The sequence below is a fragment of the Tilletiaria anomala genome (genome assembly GCF_000711695.1).
Source record: "Tilletiaria anomala UBC 951 chromosome Unknown K437scaffold_45, whole genome shotgun sequence".
NCBI classification, from domain to species: domain Eukaryota; kingdom Fungi; phylum Basidiomycota; class Exobasidiomycetes; order Georgefischeriales; family Tilletiariaceae; genus Tilletiaria; species Tilletiaria anomala.
Genome location: NW_013546977.1, coordinates 1 through 20,698, shown reverse-complemented (window position 1 = coordinate 20,698; position 20,698 = coordinate 1). Strand labels below are relative to the sequence as shown.

At 59.3% G+C, this 20,698-nt stretch overlaps 8 protein-coding genes across 8 annotated transcripts; 6 read left to right on the top strand and 2 right to left on the bottom strand.

Annotated features, from left to right (window-relative positions):
- Positions 1-306: 306 nt before the first annotated feature.
- Positions 307-5,053, top strand: K437DRAFT_268532 (uncharacterized protein; the record flags this gene model as incomplete). Its single annotated transcript, XM_013387579.1, has 3 exons — positions 307-1,537; positions 1,627-1,799; positions 1,889-5,053. 3 exons carry the CDS (start codon positions 307-309, stop codon positions 5,051-5,053), a joined length of 4,569 nt encoding a protein of 1,522 aa, XP_013243033.1.
- Positions 5,054-7,182: 2,129 nt separating this feature from the next.
- Positions 7,183-11,604, top strand: K437DRAFT_125360 (uncharacterized protein). Its single transcript, XM_013387578.1, has 3 exons — positions 7,183-7,958; positions 8,056-11,148; positions 11,267-11,604. The coding sequence occupies exons 1-3, from the start codon at positions 7,416-7,418 to the stop codon at positions 11,339-11,341; spliced, it is 3,711 nt and encodes a 1,236-aa protein (XP_013243032.1). The 5' UTR covers positions 7,183-7,415; the 3' UTR covers positions 11,342-11,604.
- A 312-nt stretch (positions 11,605-11,916) lies between these two features.
- On the top strand, positions 11,917-12,828 carry K437DRAFT_256724 (uncharacterized protein). Its single transcript, XM_013387577.1, has one exon. It carries the CDS (start codon positions 11,931-11,933, stop codon positions 12,498-12,500), a length of 570 nt encoding a protein of 189 aa, XP_013243031.1. The 5' UTR covers positions 11,917-11,930; the 3' UTR covers positions 12,501-12,828.
- A 1,060-nt stretch (positions 12,829-13,888) lies between these two features.
- Positions 13,889-15,506, top strand: K437DRAFT_263022 (Oxysterol-binding protein; the record flags this gene model as incomplete). Its single annotated transcript, XM_013387576.1, has 5 exons — positions 13,889-14,116; positions 14,239-14,366; positions 14,473-14,555; positions 14,645-15,332; positions 15,446-15,506. The coding sequence occupies 5 exons, from the start codon at positions 13,889-13,891 to the stop codon at positions 15,504-15,506; spliced, it is 1,188 nt and encodes a 395-aa protein (XP_013243030.1).
- Positions 15,350-16,291, top strand: K437DRAFT_125277 (uncharacterized protein). The gene has a single exon (XM_013387575.1). The coding sequence runs from the start codon at positions 15,529-15,531 to the stop codon at positions 16,081-16,083; it is 555 nt and encodes a 184-aa protein (XP_013243029.1). The 5' UTR covers positions 15,350-15,528; the 3' UTR covers positions 16,084-16,291.
- K437DRAFT_256721 (uncharacterized protein) lies at positions 16,014-18,302 on the top strand. The gene is made up of 5 exons (XM_013387574.1): positions 16,014-16,781; positions 16,865-17,015; positions 17,113-17,620; positions 17,683-17,742; positions 17,827-18,302. Exons 1-5 carry the CDS (start codon positions 16,391-16,393, stop codon positions 18,082-18,084), a joined length of 1,368 nt encoding a protein of 455 aa, XP_013243028.1. The 5' UTR covers positions 16,014-16,390; the 3' UTR covers positions 18,085-18,302.
- Positions 18,303-18,323: 21 nt separating this feature from the next.
- Positions 18,324-19,618, bottom strand: K437DRAFT_263020 (uncharacterized protein; the record flags this gene model as incomplete). Its single annotated transcript, XM_013387573.1, has 4 exons — positions 18,324-18,417; positions 18,516-18,813; positions 18,920-18,989; positions 19,088-19,618. 4 exons carry the CDS (start codon positions 19,616-19,618, stop codon positions 18,324-18,326), a joined length of 993 nt encoding a protein of 330 aa, XP_013243027.1.
- A 176-nt stretch (positions 19,619-19,794) lies between these two features.
- K437DRAFT_125180 (uncharacterized protein) lies at positions 19,795-20,698 on the bottom strand. Its single transcript, XM_013387572.1, has one exon. It carries the CDS (start codon positions 20,577-20,579, stop codon positions 19,971-19,973), a length of 609 nt encoding a protein of 202 aa, XP_013243026.1. The 5' UTR covers positions 20,580-20,698; the 3' UTR covers positions 19,795-19,970.

Here is a 20,698-nt window from a genome sequence, read left to right as displayed (position 1 = left end):
CATTCGCATCCCCACCCACTTGATAGACGCCAAACTTGCTCTCTCAAACACGCGACCCCGTTCTCCCCTGGAATTAGTCACAACAACCCATCCTACCGTTAGCATCAGCAGGCGACAAGTGGGAAATCAAGTTGCGTGTGGGCATCCAATCCTTCGCAAATAGCAAAGCAAAAGGGGATCCTCGCTGCTGATGCCGTGCATCCGGTCAACGTCCGCCACAAAGCAGAAATAGCGACCTCTCATTGCACATATTGACCTTCCCCACCTATCCCCGGTCATATGCAGCATTCATCCGTACCATCCGTCATGCCACCCCTTCCTGGCGGTAGCGGCGATAGCAGCAGGGGCCCAACTCCATACGATCGCGAGAGAGAACGTGAGCGGGACAGGGCGATCTTCTACAGCCGCGATCGCGACATCGAGATGAGGGAGCGTGAGCGCGAAGGCCCCCCACATCACCTTCAACCGCATCCATATAGCTATCCCGGTGGCTACGAACGCGAGCGAGACAGGGAGCTATTAGAGAGGGATCGGTACGAACGAGAGAGGGAGGCTGATATGCGCGAAACTGCTGTGACGACCGGAAGAGGCGTTCCGCCACCTTTGTCTAGCACGCATGGCTTGCATCATCCTTCAGCGCACCACAGCAACGGACGAATCACGCCGACGTTGCCTCCCCAGAATGGTGCAGGGAGAGGACCGAGGGGTGGAGCTGGAGCAGCAGCGGGACCAAGTGGAGAGTTGATGCGCTCGACGAACAGCATTGGCTTCCGGGAAGAACGCGAGCACCTTGCTGCCATGCGCGGCGGACCAAGGGACAGTTACCGGGATCGTGAATGGGAGCAGCGTGAGAGGGAGCGGGAGCGGGAGATGGCGACTGCAACTTCCTCCGCTGACGCGCCTCCGCTGCCTCAGATGGGGTCAGTACGCGGTGATAGGTCGCTCGAAGCGTCGACACCGCATTACCACGAAGGCCCGGCTCCTCCACCACCGTCCGGCGCTGGTATGAATGGCAGCGGCCCCGGGCTGCATCCCAGTCAACAGCCGCCGACCGGGCCTGGCGGTGCGATGCTTGTCGAGACTGCAAGTGCTCCGCTGACGCCCACGCAGAAGCTCGCGCTGGCCAACGAGCAAACCTGGCTCTCCATTGCATCCGCCGCCGAGGCAATGGAGGACTACGACCGCGCGATCGCGGCGAACGAGTCGGCGCTTCGGCACAATCCGCGTTCGGTACCGGCGCTGAGCGCGATCGCGAGCGTATACCGTTCGATGGACCAGTTCGATAAGGCGGTCGAGTACTTTCAGCACGTGCTCAGCATTGTCCCCGACAAGGGCGAGACATGGGGCGCCATGGGCCACTGCTACCTCATGATGGATGACCTGCAGAAGGCGTACACGGCCTACCAGCAGGCGCTCTATCACCTGCCCAACCCCAAGGAGCCAAAGCTGTGGTACGGCATCGGCATCCTGTACGACCGGTATGGCAGTTTGGAGCATGCAGAGGAGGCATTCGCCAGCGTCGTTCGCATGGACCCAGGTGAGGCGCAGCGCACGGAGTACAGTGTCCTCAGCCGTTTTCCCGCATGTGCACGTGCTGACAACGATCTCTTTTCGCCGCCCGTGCAGATTACGAAAAGGCAAACGAAATCTACTTTCGCCTTGGCATCATCTACAAGCAGCAGAACAAGTTCTCATCTAGCTTGGAATGCTTCCGATATATCCTCAACGACCCGCCACGGCCACTCACAGAGATTGACATCTGGTTCCAGATCGGCCACGTATACGAGCAGCAGAAGGACGTGAGTCACCACCGAACAAAAGGGCATTCAGGCGCTTGCGGGATTTGCGAATTGGCTAACGAAAATTTGACCCCCACCTTCCTGCGCAGTTCTCTCTGGCCAAGGAGGCATATGAAAAGGTTCTGGCAGAGAATCCGACGCATGCGAAGGTGCTGCAGCAGCTCGGCTGGCTCTACCACCAGGCGAACACCGGCTTCACAAACCAGGACCGTGCGGTCCAGTTCCTCACGCATAGCCTCGAGAGTGATCCAAACGACTCGCAGAGCTGGTATCTGCTCGGGCGAGCTTACATGGCCGAGCAGAACTATAACAAAGCGTACGAGGCGTATCAGCAGGCCGTTTACCGCGACGGCAAGAATCCGACGTTCTGGTGCTCGATCGGTGTGCTATACTACCAGATCAACCAATTCCGCGACGCTCTCGATGCGTATTCGCGCGCGATCCGCCTCAATCCGTACATCTCCGAAGTCTGGTTCGACCTGGGTAGCCTTTACGAGTCGTGCAACAACCAGATCTCCGACGCGATCGATGCGTACACGCGCGCCGCCGAGCTCGACCCGGACAACCCACACATCCAGCAGCGTCTGCTGCTGCTCCGCAACGCCGAGGCAAAGGGTGAAGAAGTATCTTCGGCGCCCGTGCCGCAGGACGTGCACCCGACCGCGTACTACAACCAAGCCGGTGGTCCGCCGTCAGCCATCTCGACTGGACGCCCGCCGAGCTCGTACAACAACAACAACGGCAGCAACCACAGTGGCGGAAACGGCGGCGGCAGCAACAGCGCATCGTCCGCTGGGCCGCAGCTCGCTGCCGCCGGTAACGGCGCGTATGACGGACTGGCGCACGACTTGCCTGGACCAGCCAGCCTCCCCCAGGGCGGCTCCCCGCCAAATCGCGATCGCAGACTACGCGATGGCCTCGCGGTCCCGCGCCTTGACGATCGGGGCTACTCTGGGCCAGGTGGGCCCAGATCCCTAGGTCCTGCACCAGACCGAGTTGGTGACAGCGATTACGACCGGTACCGCGGCGTAGCGCAGACGTCGCCTCGCTTCAGCCGGTCGCGCGCGGGTTCACCGCTGCCTCCTCCGCCGTTAGGCGCTGCTTCTTCGAGGGGCTACGAGGGCTACGGACGACCCAGCACCGGCTACCGTCCGTCCGGTTGGGATCGTGAGATGTACGAGCGGGAGGTGGAGATGGATCGCGAGCGCGCGCATGCGCACACCGCACACTCGCACTTTGATGGCCGACCACCGCTACCGGGAGGCTACGAGTCTGGGTATGCGAACGGGCGCGGCATGCCGCCGCGCGATCGGGAGGCGTACGAGTACGACAGCAGGTATGGGCCGCCGCCGCCCCCAATGTCTGCAGGGAACGATGCGCGCTACGGCGCCCCACCGCCATCATTGCCTCCTCCGATGTCTACGCCGCACGATATGCCGCCCGCCGAGTCTAAGCGGCCGCAGCGCCGGTCGGATGGGAGCGTCGAAATAGCTGTTGCATCGGACGAGAAAGCGGCATCGGCCAGCAAGACTGGCACAGTTATACCGACGATGGGCGCCGCAAAGGCGCGCTCGAGGAAGAAGGGCACCGCCGTGGCTCCCCCTCCGGCTCCTGCTTCCGAAGGCACATCGCCTGCTGGTGGCAAGAAGCGTAAAGGCGGTGCGGTGGCTGCGGTAACAGCAGCAGCATCCTCGCCTCCCCCAACGGCAAAGCCCAAGCCGCGCACATCGGCGGCGGCCAAGCGAGCTGCGGCAGCAGAAAAGGCTGCAGCCGCAGCTGCCACACAATCTGCAGCTGTATCGACTACGAATGGTGATGACTCGACGCGCCAACCCTCACCGGCGGGAAGCGACGACTCGACTGGCAGCAACAAGCCGCTCGCTAGCGCTGCTGGCGCCCCGTCGACTGTGACTGCAGCTGCGCCAAGGCCACTGTACTCGCGCGTCATCGACGAAGATTACGACGATGGTGACGGGGCTGCCAACGCTCTGCTCGGTCTGGCTGGCGCAGCGAGCGTTGCCCCCGCAGCACCCCTGCTGACGTTGTCTGTGCCTGCTCGATCAGAAGCAGAAGCCGAGCCAAGCACGAAGCATGATTCACCTCCAGGAGTGCAGAATGGGACGGTGCATCTTGTTGCTGCAGGGGACAAAACTGAACCTTCTCATGCTATGCAATCGTCGAGGGCAGGCAAGCGGTCGCTCGACGAGGTTGACACATCGACAACGCAAGAGGTGGGCGTGGAGGGCAACAAGCGCCCGCGCAATTCCTCTCCTTCCGGCTCAGACGACAAGACAGTGGGTGAGGCTTCGAAAGCAGCAGTGTCGGCTACAGAGTTCGACGCTACTAGCAGTGGTAATGCACCGGCACCCGCATCAGCCACAGCGGCGGATGTCTCGATGGAAGACGTAACTCCGCCTGCCGACACTGCGGGCGAAGTGGCAATGGAGCAGGCAGCGACAGGATCGCTTGGCGCGACGGGAGAGGCACAGGTACGGGCACAGGCAGGAGCAGGGACAGTAAAAGTAGGAGAAGAATCGGCGCCGGATGCTCAGGATGCTTCGGAGGTTCAAGAAGTTGCAAGCGAAGCGGCACCACCCGAACCCGATGCGGCAACAGCCTCCGCCAAGGAGATGGAAGGGGTCACCAAGATGGACGAGGCTAATGATGGTGCTTCGGCTTCTGCTCTGGCTTCCCCTGCTGCTTTGCCTTCGCCTCCGGCGGCAGAGAATGTAGCAGATGCAGCCCCAGCTGCAACTGACGATGCCAAGGATACAGCAGCGGGGACAACCGAGGACGCAGCTCCGCAGGCTGAGGTTGAGGCTGGAGCTGTGGCTCCTCCAGAAGCTCCTGCTGCACCACAAGCCGCATCTGCGAACGAAAATGAAGGCAAAGTCAAAGCGAACAAGGACGCTGCGGATCCCGCGACAGCGACTGACGAAAAGATGGATACAGCTGCTTCAACAGACGCGCCCACCCCCGCCGCTTCCGCAGATGTTCTTTCTGCTGAAGCGCCGGAAGGGGGCGAGGAGGATGGCGAGTTCGTGCCTGGAACCGGCGATGATGCGACCGGATGCGTCGTTTCGGTGACGGCGGCACAAGAGGAGGGCAAGGCGGATACATCCGCCGAGAAAAAGGATGTTGATGCTGACGGTGCCGGTGGTCAAAGTGCAGCGCGCGAGGAAGGACAAGACGCGATGGCTCGCGGGGTTGGTGCGGAGGAGGGGGAAAGGGAAGAAGGCGAGGCGCACGCTTGATAGATTAGGAGGCTGCGATGATGCGTGCCGCAGCAGCAGCAGCACGGACCGAAGAATGCATCTTCCCCCCTTTTCTCGGTTAACTTTCCTTTTGTATTCGTTTCGTTTGCACTTTTAAAGATGAGGCGCGGAGTGAGATGAACATGTCATCAATAGTTTTTTTTCTCAATTTACAGAATACCTTTGATGGGTAGATAAAGAAAAAGGCGCAACAAGCGGTGTCTGTGCAAGCGTGTGTCGAGAACTACGGTGCGCCTTTGTCCATACCACGTCTCGGCGGGTCCTGCTCTTTCCGGCTGCTGCGCTCATCGTGCATCATTGATCGTCCTGATCCATGCTCGTCGCCAGGTGGGCTGGCTGCCGGCCAAGCTCTGGAGTGACGAGGGTTCTGCCTGGCTCATGGTGTGCAAGTACCAAGAAGGAGGGTGTCTACCTGCGATCAATAATGATAGTGCTGCTACTGAATCGAATTGTGCAGTCTACAATGTTGCCTGAGTGTGGATTAAGCAATCGTGATACGTCTAGTGGCTGGCAGAGAGCGAGTGAGATAGGGCGGTGAGAGTGACCAGCTACTCCGCTGCATCAGAGGAGTGCCAATGTTTCTTTCTTTTTTGTTCGGGCTGATGTATATAAGAATTCACTTGCAAGGTACAAAAGTCGCGCGTCAAAGACTCCCACTGCAGTGCAATTATTTACACTGAGAGTCTGCCCTCGAGATGCGACTCGACATCGGCTGGCTGGTATATGTAGGGGGGCGAGTTTTGTTGTTGCTGATACATGACTCTGCGTCAGAGCATGAAGGTCCTGTCGTGCGGTCGTACTTTGCCATTTATTTCAAAAGCCTTCAAGTCGATGCGACCGGTCCTGTTGGCAACAGCGGAGAGCTCGAGCTGAATGATGACAGAAAGGCTCCCGTGGGTGCATCTGCCAAAGAGGGGGGAGGGTTAGGCCGCTGGGTATCTTTTTCCTCCGATGCTGAAAGTAAACGCGAAGACGTGGAACGAACGTGTCGTGTTCGTGTGCTGGTGGCTCGGCTTCGAATATACACCACACTCTTTCTTTCTTTCTTTCTTTCAATTCTCTGCCTTCGGGCGCCGCTTTCTTGGAACCCCATTCGAAGCCAGCGCAATCATTTGTACCCAGTGCAGCTGTCAGCTGTAGCATGCGGGACCATTTTGCTTCATACCCACTCTATCTGCGACGCTGTCAGCAGGTCAAGTGTGATGTTGCACACGGTCAAGCAAATGGCGAGGTGCACCTAAGAGGTAAGCAAGCGTTTCCCGCATTTAGAAACAAAGAAAGTCTCTGGGATCACGTCGAGAGGCCAAATGAGAACGAGCGAAAGAGAGAGACAGCGGCTTGTGCAGTGGTCCCGCGAGCTGGCATTCTTTCTTTTCTTGGTCAGGCTGGTTTGGCGCTATTTCTTGGGGCCCAGGAGGCGGAGAGCATACTCGGCGCAAACCGACAAGAGTGTGTGGGTGGGTGAGAGACTGCCGCAGTGGGAGGGAGGGGGTTGGGTTGTTGGCGGCCACACTCTCTCTACACCGTCGTTCTCTCTTGCTCTGGCGTCCTTTGTCATGCCCACACATGTTCAATTCACTCATCTTTCGATCACCTCACTCAGCCGCACCTTCTCCTCTCAAGAAGGCCTGGGAAAAGGGGACCGACAGTCTGCCAGCCTGTCAGTCAAACAGACAAACAGACAAACGGCATCAAGCGCAGGTCGCTCCTTAGTCTCTCTTCTTCAACCTCGACCCCGCGAGAGGGGCAGGAGGAACCGCCGTGCGCTTGCCTTCGAACGAGCCTCCCCCTCCCCCCCTTTCCATCAGATTCCGAAAAGGCTCACAAGTCAAACCCTGCCATCTCGTATTGGGCGCATCTCGTATTGGGCGCATCTCGTCGCTCGTGGGGGAAACTTCCACCCTGCTCTCTGTGAGTCCTTCCTAGTCGCCTCGCCCTCCACCAAGACCGCCCACAAGGGTCTGGGCAGCCGCTAGTGGAAGAAAGGAGAAGCAAACACGGCACAGTCAGCCTGCGGTGCTGTGTTCTCGGGGTGGCGTGGCGTTTGTAGGCACTGCGCGCTTCGGCTTCCGTCAGCGAAGAGCCTGCCATAATCGACGCCAACAGAGAGGGCTGGCTTGCGGACTAACAGCGGCTCCGGCGCTGTTCATCTACATCGGCGATCTCTTTTCGGGCTTCCGTCCTGACATACGGTCTGGCGTGCCGGCTCGCTTGTTGGTTCATCCACACAGGGCTTGTTCCGCTGTGATAGAGACCAATCGCTGACAGCGCTGTCTCCATTTGCTGTTGCAACCCTTTTGGTTTTGCTGTGCTTATCCTGTTTGAGCGGATAGAAGGAAACATGGCGGTGTCGCTCGCGCTCAATTGGTCTCCGCCACCGTCCTCGCCGCTGCTGGACGAGATGACGCTTTCTCCCGACTCGCTCTCGTTGCCAACCTCGGAAACAGGAGAACCAGCAGCGGCGCGGACAGCTCGCAACGCTTCCCTGGGAAACAGCCTCTCGCCGTTCCCTGCCACCTCTTCGGCGTCCCCCAGTACGGCAAAGGAAAGCAAAAGCTATAGCAGCTCGCCAAACACTGCCAAGGCGAAGATAACATCCAACTCGCCCGGTGGTGCCGCCGCTGCTGCTGCCAGTAACAGAGACGAGAGCTTGCTGACGCTTGCGGGAACTTCTCTCAACGGAAACCCCCCGCCAGGCGTGAGCAGCGCGCTCACCAACGGCAGATCTTACGCTGCTGCAGCCAGCTCGCAGCCTCCGCCGTCCGCTTCCGAGCCGGCGATACATCAGCCGTCGCGATCGGCAACGGCGCCTGCTGCCATGTCGGCCACTCTCGGTGCCTCTGCGGCACCGCAGATCCCCCCACTTAGCGTGTTCAGCAGTCAGGTGAGTGGAACCTTCGGCGATGCATCGTCCCGCATGGATGACGATGCAGTACAGGCTCATGCTTTTGCTCATTCGTGCGTTCGGTTGTTGTCCGCAGCCCGCCTTCAACGGTGCGTTGGCGTACGGGGTACATACGCCTCTGCTATTCCCACCCCAAGCCGCAGGTCCTCAAGCGCAGTTCCAATGGATGCAGTATCAGCAAATGTTAGCACAGCACCAGCAAGCACAGCAGCAACATCTTTTCCACAAAGGCGTTGGCGTGCAGGCCGCTTCCAAGCCTATGCAGCATGACCCGCACCCTCCTAATCGTCGACGAACGGCGTCGGGTCCCCAGCTGCCCGGCCCGCTGACGTACAACGACACTTTTGCACAAGCTGCATACCCGGGGCAGCACTCCTTTGCTGCGACGCTCAAGAGCAACCTTCTTCTTTCCGCCCCATCCTCCTCGTCCTCCTCCTCTGGCGCTGCGCCGTCGTCCTCGCACCCACACTCGTCCGGCTCGTCCTCGGCGTCCAGCAGCCAGGGAACAGGCTATCACCCCTACCGCCGCACGGCGCGTGGCTCGGACACTGGTCCGTCCAGCTCTCAAGCTAGCGCCAGCGCTAGCGGTGGTGCTTTTCCGTCACTGCCACACCTCGCAGACCTGGCCGCCGCCGGGACCGGGGTCGGAGGAGCAGGCGCAGGTGTGACACACCCGTCGAGAGCGCGAACGTCGAGTAACGGCTCACCGTCGAACGGCTCAGATGCGCTGCTGGACCAGCTGCGCAAAGGCAGCCTCGGCTCCGGCTCCTCATCGGCAGAAACAGAGCCGCTACTCCCGACGTCGTACTCGGCCGCGGCCGCATCGTCGCTCCGCGGGGCAGGCGCAAGTCAAGCACACGCACACAACTACTCGAAGAGCCCCCTCGGTATCCAGACCAGCCCAGCGGCAGCGGCGATGAACAAGTCGCCCAGCTCGTCGTCCCTCAATACCTCTCGGCAGCAGCAGCAACGGCAGAAAGCACCGTCAGCACTGTTGGCCAATGGCACCGCCGCTCCCGTCAAGCAGTTCAACATCGAACGGCGGCCGCCACCGGCACTCAACGGCAGGCACGGCCGCGACGAGTCGCTCTCGTCGCAAGGCTCGCAGCACTCGGCCGGCAGCGGCGGTGGCAGCGGTCAAGCTTCCGCGTCGGGCTGCACGACACCCACGCCTGCTGCAGCGATGAAGAAGCCCTCGCCGCTTTGTCCCGACCACCTGCACTCCAGCAGCTCTCCAGCGGGCGGCGCAGGTCTTTCGTCCGTCGCTGTTGTTGCTGTAGCGCCGGTGGAGGAGTCCGCCGCAAATGCGCACAAGAAGACACCATCATTCGGCAAGCTGCGCAGAGCGCTATCCTTCTCGACGCTGGAGGGTATACAGAACACGCAAACGCCTGGTCCAAGCGCAAACGGCGCCGGCGTTGGCGTGTTGGCAGAAATGGCGCCGAACGGGCGTCAGCAAGTGCATCATGTGCACGGCCGTGTCTTGCAGCAGCAGCAGCAGCCGGTGATCTCCACCTCGCCGGCCGGCACGCACGTCGGCTCGACAGGGTCTACGCGCTCCTCGTCACCGCCGCGGACTCCGGACAACGTGCCGGCGAACCTGGCGTCGTCCGGCGCATCGATCACCTCGAAGCGCAGCGCGCGCCCGCCCATTGCTGGCGGCGGCGAGGGGCGGCGCAGCCTGTTCAACCGCAAGTTCAATTCGTCAACGGACAACATCTCGCTCTCATCCAAGCTCTCAATATCGTCGACCGTCTCGAGCGCGTCGATGATGCTGCGCAAGGTCGGCGGCCTGGGCAAGCTGGCGCGCAAGAGCAACCTCATGGGCATCACCAACATATTCAACAAGGACAAGGACCGCGACGCCGACGACAGGCTCGGCGCCAGCGGCAATAGCTCTCCGGGCGCGGGTGCTGCCGGCAGCAAGTCTAAGAAGTCCAAGAGCAAGAAGAGCGCCGCGGCCAGCACGTTCATCTCGCATGCCACGGCCGAGTCGGATGCCAGCGCCGGCGGCGCGGTGTCCGCGCAGCTCGAAGGCGGTATGACTCCTGCCGCGTACTATGTGCGCCAGATGCAAGAGGCCGAGGCACGCGCCGAGGCGGCCGCGCAGGCGCAGCGCCAACGCGACACCGAAGCGTCCGCCGCGTTCAGCAGCGCCACGACCAAGGCGAAGACAAAGACTACGGACGACATGCAGGGCGACCGGCAAAAGATGATCGAGAAAGAGAAGGCCAGGCTCAAAAGCAAGCGCGCCGGCGGCTGGCGCAAGAAGATCGGCATGGGCAGCTCGAGCGACACGCAGGAACTCACCGGCCTCGAGACGACGCCCATTACCGACGACCTGCACGATCGTGACGATGCGCAGCAGCAGCACCTCCAGCATGGGCAGCAGGCGTACGGCCAATACGCCGCCACAGGTGTCGGCATGCCCCCGCCTGGTGTATACACGCTTGATGACCAACAGGCATTCGATGCCGCGTTTGACGAGGAGGAGCTCGAGCCGCCGCACATGCCTGGCAGCGCCGGCGGCGGCAGCGGCGCCGTGGACTCGGCAGACGAGTCGGAGACGGACAGCTTGCGGCACTGGGGCGAGGGCATCGAACGTTCGCGCGCAAGCGCGTCACGCATCAAAGCGCCCAAGGGCATTCTCAAGCAACCCGTCGCGTCGGACATCATCGCGGCCGAGACGGGCAAGCCGTGGATGCGCATGCGCGCCAACTCGTACGACGCACCCAACGGCCCGTCCGCCGGCGCGCCGCTCATGTCGCAGATGTCCAACACGGCCGCGGGCGTCGACCGCATGGACGGCGTCGCGCGCCCCGCGTCGCCGCTGCACCCGACTGCAACAACAACGCGCGGACACCAACGCGCCCAGACGCTTGGCGGAGGCATTGGCATCGGCGCCGGCGCGCCGCCAAGCGGCGGCCCATCGATCGGGCACCATCCGAACTCATCGATGCCACAGCTGTCGCTAATGTCCAACATTGGTGCGGACGGCGCGTACGCGCAGCATCGCTCTGTCGCGGGCCCACCGCAGCGGCGGAAGCGACTGACGTTTGCTGAGACCCACGTGTACCACTCGACGTGGCCCTCGCACGTGTATGACCGCCGTGGCGAGCTGGCGACGTGCAACCGGTTGACGCCGCTGCTTGCTCAGCGTATCAAGGAGGTGCGTTCGCATTTTTCTCTTCCTTCGCGGACCCAAGTACCTGCATGTTGGCTGATGTCTCTGTGTCCTTTCCTTTTCCTTTGACACTTTTATGTTATTTATTCTTATGTTTTACCAGGAGCTGAACACATTCAAGATGGAGGAGATGCAGGTCGCGCCGTCGTCGCGCATCTTTACGCAGTTCTTCGTCTGAGCACGGGGCGCGGCGCTGCACACTTTGGAGCAGCAAGCAGATTATTTCCCCCTTTGCCTTCCTACAGGTACTCTCGCCATCTCCGCCCCCACCCTTACAATGCATGATTTGGTCCCCGCTCAAAGTTCTTGAAAGCATAATTTAAAAGAGCAAGCAAATCCTCCTCTGTCTCTCGCCTCGCACCCACATGCGCGCACAAGCAATGTTTTCCAAAATTCCTTCCCCCTCAAACGGGCAAGAGGACGAGGGACGGCACAAGGTGGCTAGGACGCTCAGGGCGTCGATATCCTTTTCGCGTAGGCATGGCTCGCTTCGCCTCGCCCTTGGGCCCTGTCCGGCTTCATCTTTTCCTCTATACACCGTACGACTGTAGAATACACGTTCCCTCTCGGCCTCGGCAACACTACTAGCAGCAGACAGACAAAAGAATATCCGCTATACATTCATTCAATTCGGAAGCCATCTACCTTCCCACGACCGAACACGCACCACGCCACATTTTTGTCTAAGACGAGACGCACAATCAATGGACACTCTGTTTTGCCATCCTTGTTCTACATTTCGACGGCGGTACCCACAGCGGGTCCCGATGATGCTGTCCAGCCCGCCCGTCGTCAACATGTTCCATTTCTCTCTCTTTTTCTCTTGTCCGACTGGGCCGGAGCGAGCGACATACAGGCCATGCGCCGCCCGCTCGCAAGATATCACTGGACGACCTGATAGGCAGCCGCCCCACGCCGTTCACTCTCCGATGACGACGCATTCGCGAGTGTGCGTCGTGAACACAAAGAATCTTTTCCAAGCACCCGCCCGCCCTGGTCTTGCAAGCAGGCGCCTTTGGGGAGCTAGTCCATTTTTCCCTTACCCCGCGTCCCATTTTTCTCTCGACCCCCCCTCGCCTTCCTCTTGTTTCCTTTCCCCACTCTCAGCCTCCGACTCGACTCTCTCCACTTTCATTGTACTCTATCCAAGCATGAACGGACCCGATCCCCGACCTTTGCAGACCCCACGCAACACCATTTGTTGCGTGTATCCATATTGCTCGCCATCGTTGCTCTGTGTGTGTGTGTGTGTACTGCACAGATATTTGGCTGCCTGGGCGAATGTGGAGATGATGACGATGGATTTAATGTTCGGGTCTCTTTCTGGTGCGCGATGAGCAGTATCTCTCACTACGCCGGGCCGCCTGTCTGGCCAGCGGCCACAGGCTGGTTCAACTGGGACGCGGCGGCGGGCACGTCATCTGTCTCACACTCTTACACACCCGCAGACGGCCGCCGGCGCTACGCACCGTAGAACAGAGAACATCGCTGATGCGCACCTCACTCCCACACCAGACCAAGTCTTCTCGAGGATCCCAACCCTCCCCCTCAGTCCTCCAGCAACAGCTTGCAGAGACTGCGCCTCGATTGCAGGCGCTGGCAAAGGCCAGGCGCGCATCTCGTTCTCGTTCACGCCCATCTCTCGTTTGCTGCTGCGAGCGAGCTTTATGTAGGGTATGCCGCAGGTGCTAACACAAGATCTTTATTATTATTATTTTTAGCAGCGCGCGGCCCCGACGGTATGGGTGGGTGTCTCTCCAGGGGCGTGCTGCTTGGTCATCGGCATCGCCGGGTCACAGTCTAACCGCCCCAGTGTGGAGCCATGTGACAGACAGATAGACTGCAGTTCCGATCGCATAGTAGTGTTCTGCGTGTGGGTGGGCGGACAGCCCTCTCTCTCCCTCCTGTCCCACCTATTCCATGTATACTACCCCGTTCACACCTCGAGCCATCGCCTGCAGATTGCTGGTACACGGGAAAGCATCACCGCATACACAGCATCGTGACAAGCCGCGCTCCTCTCTCTCTCTCTCACTCCACCCCCCACCCCACATCTGCCGAGAGGGGTTGGTTGGTCACCCGTCTCTATCTGCCATCTGGTGAGTGCACCGGCCGACAAGCGCCAACGACCAGTCAAGCGCGTCTGTTGGGCGTGCACGGGATGGAGGGGCTATGCTGGACTGGTCACAGGAGGAGAAGGAGGGGGGCCATTTCACGTCCCCTCCGCGCACGAAATACGAATGCGCCACGTAAGGCTCACATTCCCACAGGGTTTGCAAAAAGGGCGGAAAGTATGCGCAATGCCAGCTTGGCCAAGGGCCGGAATGAGTACGAGTCTCGTGGTGGAATCGGGTGTCGCAACCTTGATCCTGGCGTAGATAGCGCGAGTCTGTTTTTCCTGAAGAAGCTGGTCATCGATTACTGGCGATGGAAAGACTCTTTTCGATTCGGTATTGGTACTGGAACCCACGCTGACGGTCTTTCTTTCGCTTTCGCACTCGCCCTCGCGCCCTTGCCCCTCATGTTATACATCTCTTCTCCGTCGGACCGTTCATATCTCTCGGTTCGCTTCTGCCTGATGCAGCACAGCCGATCCAGAGGGAAAGAGAAAAAAAGGGATTGCCACTGGCCACTGAGGCGGCACGTACATTCGACGCACGCATACACGGCAGGGCCCCGCGAATCGCTCCGTCTGCAACCACATACATAGCAACACAACGCAACCATGGGTCTCCTCGATTCCGTCTCTGGAGCACTAGGCGCCGCCGTCAAGCCTGGCAAGGAGGACCGGGCGCCAGAAGGCGCCAATGCCGACGATACCGAGGAGCTCGATGAGGAAAGCGGGAACATCCTTCTAAGTCTGATCAGCCAGCTGCGCATCGGGATGGACCTGCACAAAGTTACACTGCCCACCTTTGTGCTCGAGCCGAGGAGCATGCTCGAACGGATCACTGTGCGTTTCCCAGCCTCCCTCCTGCTTCGCTACCGCTTGGCCCTCGACGCGTCGTTGCTGAACCTTACTACTCTGCCCGTTGGTCTCGTCTGGCCTGCACACGCTTCGCTCCGCGTGCGCAGGATTTTATGAGTCACGCAGACTTGATCTTTGGAGTCGGTAAGATCGAGGACCCAGAGAAGCGGTTTGTGCAGATCACAAAGTACTACCTGTCCGGGTGGCATATCAAGCCCAAGGGTGTCAAGAAGCCGTGGGTGTGGACTGCTTGGAGCCTGGTAGTGTTGATCGGACTTGCGATGGGCTGAACCCCCCCCCCTTCTCCTCTCTCTCTCTCTTCTCGACATTTGCCTGTGCAGATACAATCCAGTCCTTGGCGAGTGGTTCCACTGCTCGTACAGCTATGCGGATGGATCGAAAGGGTACTATATTGCAGAACAGGGTGAGTAGTGGCGGCTGCCGGAATGCCGTTCCTTCAGTTTGCGGACATGCGCTGACGCTCTTGTCGCCCCTTCCGATCGGAACGCCCAGTATCCCACCACCCACCAATTAGCGCCTACTTCTACTGCTCACCGGAGAACAACATGCTGGTATACGGCGAGCTCAAGCCGAAGTCCAGGTTCCTCGGCAATTCCGCCGCGACAATCATGCAGGGCGAGAGCCGGATTGCGCTGCTAGACAGACCAGAGGACAATGAGTACGTGATCGGAATGCCGAACATTTACGCCCGGGGTATCCTCTTCGGCAAGATGGTCCTCGAGCTGGGCGACCACAGCAAGGTGGAGAACCCGACGACGGGCATGGCGTGCGACATTGAGTTCAAGACCAAGGGTTACTTTTCTGGCACATACAACGCCATCGGCGGCAAGGTCACACACAAGGGCAAGGCCGTCGGCGAGCTCAGCGGCAAGTGGTCGGACCAGCTGGACTACAAGCACATCGCCACGGGCGACACAGACGTCCTGTTCGACGTCAAGGGCGAGAGCATCGCCGACAAGATCGTCCGGCCCGAGGCGGAACAGGAGGAGAACGAGAGCAGGCGCCTGTGGAGCAAGGTGACCGAGGGCATCAAGGAAAAGAACCTCGACAAGGCCACTGAGCACAAGACCACCATCGAGGAGCGGCAACGCAAGGCCAACAAGGAGCGCGAGGAGAATGGGGAGACGTACAAGCCGAGGTTCTTTGTGCAGAAGGACGACAAGTTCTACCCTCAAGTCGAGTGAGTTGCGGCGTGAGGCGACGCGAGGCAAATGCGCACACTGGGGTCGAGACGACGCGCGGTGACTGACCTTGTCATACTTTTGTGTGACCTGCCTGCCTGTCTGCATGCAGCGCGCTCCCGGAAGTTTTCCAAGCAGAGCCAGTCATCAAGTACTTTAGCACCATGACCTGATGCGAAAGCGCCGCCAGGCAGGATGCTGGACACTGCCTCCGATGAGACATGGCGAGCCAGACGTCGGCCCAAGTGCTCTACTCTGCCCGCGTCCTCCTCCTGCGGCTCTCTGCTGGACGCGCCGCCGGGCCACTGCCGTTGTTGCGACCAAGACTACCACCGCCGCCACCGCTGCTATATTTCCTCTCCCCTTTTCCCTCCCCCTCCCTCCGGACTCCGGTGTCTTTGCATGCTTGCGTTTGCGTTCTGCAGGCCTCAGAAGACCGCGGCTGCGGGCGTGATGCGTAGCACGTCTCGCGTGCTGTCTCCTTTCTTAGAGGCCTCCTTTCAACTGTTTGATCGAGCGACGACGCCGACCGCTCCGCTGATGGTCAGAGCGGGTGTATGCGAAGAAGAACAACAAGCGAGAGCGTGTGTAATAAACAAGATTGGTTCAAACCGTAGTATCACAGCAGAATATATAAAGCGACACTTTGTATCTGTCTACCTTCTCCTCCCGCCTTTTGGCGTGCTTCATATCGCTCTCTGTCTCCCTGTGTTTGTTCGTGTTGCGATGAGGTTACACGCAGCAAGCTAGTTAAAGGGTACATCCAGTCCTCCCAGAGCCGCCAAGAAGAGCCAGATGGGTTTTTTGAAAGGTTTGACTGGAGATGAAACTGCGCTTTTGCTCGTTACCACCCTTTCCACTCGCATCCATCGCTCACCCAACCTGCTCACCTGTACAAAGCGGGGAATAAGGGCATCGAGAGCGACGAGCGAACAGCAGGGCTTCGCTTAGCGCCTCGAAGCAGCCTCACGCCTGCAACAGGTCGAACCGCTACTTGCGACCACTTGGCCCTCTAAACACACCGACGCATGGTTCGGAGCGGCCGCAGCCGACAATCATGTCAAAAGCGAGCTCATCTAGCTTTCTCTCCAAAGCAGCGCGCAAAACAAGCCTGGTGCGCAGCGCTCACGGCTCAGCCAACGCATCCTCTGCCCCTGGCATCACTCTACTGGGCAGCGCGTCGGCGCTGCCATGGCGTCAACGCCTGGCGCAGCGCTCGCGCGTGACCAATCTGGGGATCCTGCTGCTGATGGCGCTCACATCGCTCAGTGTCGTGCTCAACATTAAGCACTGGGCTTTCTCGAGCGACCCGCTGGGCCGCACACCTGCCCGCTGGGACACTTTCTTCAGCAGCACACCCAAGGCGCTTCAAATCACCCTGCCGGAGCCCATCAAGGGCACAGACAAGCTCAACCACCTGGTCCTCGTCGTCGGGCACGCAATATGGGGTGCGTCCAGCCTGATTTTTGTCCCGAGTGGACAGAGCAGACGTGATGCTGACATGAGGACTCCACGCTCTCACTTCACACAGCTGGCACCAATTTTGCCGGGAGGATGAGCGACGACAACTGGGTCTTGGAACAGTACCAGCGAGGAGGATCGGTTAAGACATTTTGGAAGCACATCGAGAGGGGGATCCAGATTGCAAACAAGGACAAACGGGCTCTGCTCGTCTTCAGCGGGTGAGTCCAATGTCTGCTGCGGCTCCCCTCTGCGAGCGGTGCCGCCCGAAAGAGCGATCGATCCCATCCCGGTATTCCTCCATCTTCTTGTACCCAGTGGCCAGACTCGCTCGCAATCGCTCCAAACCGAAGCCGAGTCATATTTCTCGCTGGCGCTCTCCTCCGGCATGGACCTCCCGGTACTCCCGGGGTCAAGTTTCACACTCAAGACGATCGGTGATCATGAGGCGATCGTCAAGTCCTTCTTTGACGATGACAAGGACGGTGCAGGGCACATCGATGTGAATGCCATCGGGTCCGGCGCTATCCAGAACGAAGCCATCGCCGCTGCGCCCGGCCTGGAGCAGATACGCATGACTACCGAGACGTTCGCGCTGGACAGCTACGAGAACCTGCTTTTCTCCGTCGCGCGCTTCCGCGAGTATACTGGCGCTTTCCCCGAGCGCATCACCGTCGTTGGGTTCGGTATGAAGAAGGAGCGATTTGAAAATCTGCATGCTAAGGCAATACGATGGCCCTCGAGGTCATATGTCCTAGGCCACAAGCGCTTTGCTTACATTGGCATCGACGACGAGGGGGACAAAATCGAAAAGTACAAGCATGAGGTGCGTTCGAACCGAGGGCTTTCTGATGCACAAGATGTGTTGACTCCCGGACTACTCTACAGCAGCAAGACGGGTATAAACTCTTTGAAAGAGACATGTATGGGTGCCATGGGGAGCTGCTCGTGAGTCAATGGTCTGATTTGGAGCAACAAAGTCACATTGCGCTCACGCTCTCTCGCATCATGTTACGGCATCGCATGTCAAAGGCTAAGCGAAAATCGCGAAACCCCGCGAGGCGCTTCCACCCTTACTTCTCCTCCGCTCCGGAGATCGCGGGGCTGTTGAACTGGTGCCCACCCGATGGAGTGGGCCTGCAAGGCACGTACCCCAAGAGCCTGCCGTGGGACCCACGCGTGACGGACGATGCCTTAATGGCGATGCGCACCAAGCATCCCAGCTATACACGTGGAGGGGGCTGGCTACCGGACATCCGATGGCTGCAGTTCGAACGGGAGCGCGATTGAATAGATGGCCCTGTCTCAGTTCGCCAGTCCGCTGGGCGCCGGCTCAAGCGCCGACTGGCACCCGTTACGTACCACGGAAAGTGAGACATCCTTCGCCGAGATCGCCAGCACACAAAGGCGACGCTTCTTTCCTTTGCACCATTGCAAGCACACCCACCCACCACATTGTATTTCTAATATTTTGCGCAAAGAGCCTTCTGCCTAGGGCAACTCCCCGTCCAAATGCGCCTAGTTTTGTCCTATTTCGACGTGATGGCGCCAGTCGCGACTGGCTCCTCAGATGAGAGAGCCACGCGCATCGCTGCGATATTGGCGTGAACCTCTGTGCATTTGCTGTACGGCGAAAGAATGCAGAAGTCAGAATACCTTTTTCCTTCTGCATTGTGCCTTGCAGCTCAGCAAGTCTCGAAGGCGTGAGCTCGGACACACACCTGCGTATTGCACTCGTCTCCTGCCTGCGCCTCTCCAGCTGTTCCTTCATGAGCTCGCGCAGGCCCTCTACGGCTTGTGCCGGGCGCATCTCGTTCAGCAGATGTTGCATGTTGATCGTCGTCGTCCGGATGAAAGCGCTCAGGTCCAACATTTCGGATTTCCAAATTTGCGACGGCGGCGCATGTGGGTCTGGCACGGATGCGAGATAGTCTCGAGGGGGTGATTGTAGTATGGTGATGAGTTTGAAGTAAGTGGCAAGGAGGGTGCGTAGGAGGGTATGCAGAGTGGCTTTGCGGTCTGAGTTGAGGATACACGGAAACAGCAATTGCAGGAATATGATCAGTTCTGGCGTGCATCGGAACGATTGATGCATGCAGACATGCTCGCTCCGGTGCTCTCTCACCTATGCTGCCTTCGGGATATAACTGGATCATTCCCGGGTGCGCCGACAGTGGTAGCAGTCGCTCGTGTATCTGGATAGAAATCGTGCGTGGGCGCAGAGAAAGATGTGATACAACATTAGCGCGCTGGGCTCGCTCTTCCGATGCAAAGCATTGGTTAGAATTCTCACCGGCCAGCGCTCCGAAAAGCAGAAGTAATCGCCTTCCTCCTCGATCCAGTCCAATCGCGGGGGTTGCAGCTCAAGTTGCAAATCAAAATCCGGCAGCGGATCTTCATCATCATCCACACCATCACCATCATCGTCGTAGGCGGCAGCGGTTGATGCTTGCCCTTGTTCCTCATCGGTTCTTGCTTCTAAATTTTGCGTTGAATCTGCGGTAAAAGTCATTTTCTCATCGCCATCTTCGCCACTGGGTTTTTTCGACTTGTGCTTTGCGCTCTTCAGCAAGGCATTCTGCCTCTTTATCCTCGCGGGCGGGTCGAGACGTAGCCACACATCCCTTGCGCTTGCCGCCGACACTTCATCCGCTGATGAAAGTTGGCTGCTGCGCAGGTCCTTCGCGATTTTCTCGCGTAGATCCTGCAGCAGAGCTAGGTTGCGTCGCGTATACTTGGTGTAGATCGACGGCGGAGGAGGGTAAAGCGTGTCGGCGAATGGGGCCCAAACCGCGCCTGCTTCTCGTGTTGCATCGTCTGCCATTGTTGGGCTCAACTGGAAGGGATACTTAATCGTGCCCTATGTTCTGCGATCTTCCCTGCGCTGCACCGACCGCTGAGTACAGACGGGTCGCGGCGATATGATGATCAGGCCCGCTATTGCGCAGCGTATATGGTAGCTTGCTCTCCGTGCTAGACATTTGGATGCGTTGTGATTGTGTGTGGTTGGTTGGATATGGCAGTACAGTACAGCCGGGTTGCACCGAAAGAATGGCTGCCTGACGCCTCTTCCTGACTTCCATTGATCTGATGCGATTGTTGCAACCGCCTGCGCTCACTGGGACCAATCCCAGAGGTGCAGCGGCACTCTACAGAGGCACTCTATGAAGGCAGGGTTAATGGCTAGATTCATACAAGTCTGAGCACCATACATGTGCACATAGCATACTCGAGCATGACTGATAAGAGGTGATACGCTGGTGGGTGTGTCGATGGCAGGGTCCATGCCGCGGCGGGGCTGAATGCATCGTCACATATTCCAGTCCGTCCTTCACAACAAGAACAACCCCACATCGGGACTTTGCTAGGTAACAGGGCGTAGCCAGCAGGCGTGTATAGTCAGAGAGAATAGCCCCGTGCCCATCGGACAGAGCGTACCCTACGTCGTGCAACTGCTTGGAAATGAAGAATGGACCCTCCGCGCCGAGCTGATTCTGTCCCAGTGGCCTCACCCGCCAGCTTGCTTTCGTGACCTTTACCCCGACGGGGAAGGGCACGAGCTGCTGCTGCCGATCGAAATGGACATGCCTGCGATGCTGCTGTGCTGCGCACTGGTCCAGGGCATCATCGCGGAACAGGTTTGCGCTTCGCAGCAGCGCGAGAGCATTCGCGGGATGCGGAACGAGGGGGGACAGCGTCGGCAGGCGTGCGGGCAAAGAACAGGGTCGCAGGTTATGCTCCTGGTGCCCCCAGGTGGGTGGTAGAACGTTCCAGTTGAAGTGCATCTCATTAGAAGCGCAATGGTGGTGCTCAGCAGCAGTCGTGGTTGGCTGAGCGGTTTGGGGCTAGTGGGGGTCATGTCGAAGTCGATTCTGAATGTATTTTTCCTTCGGGGGGAGGGTTG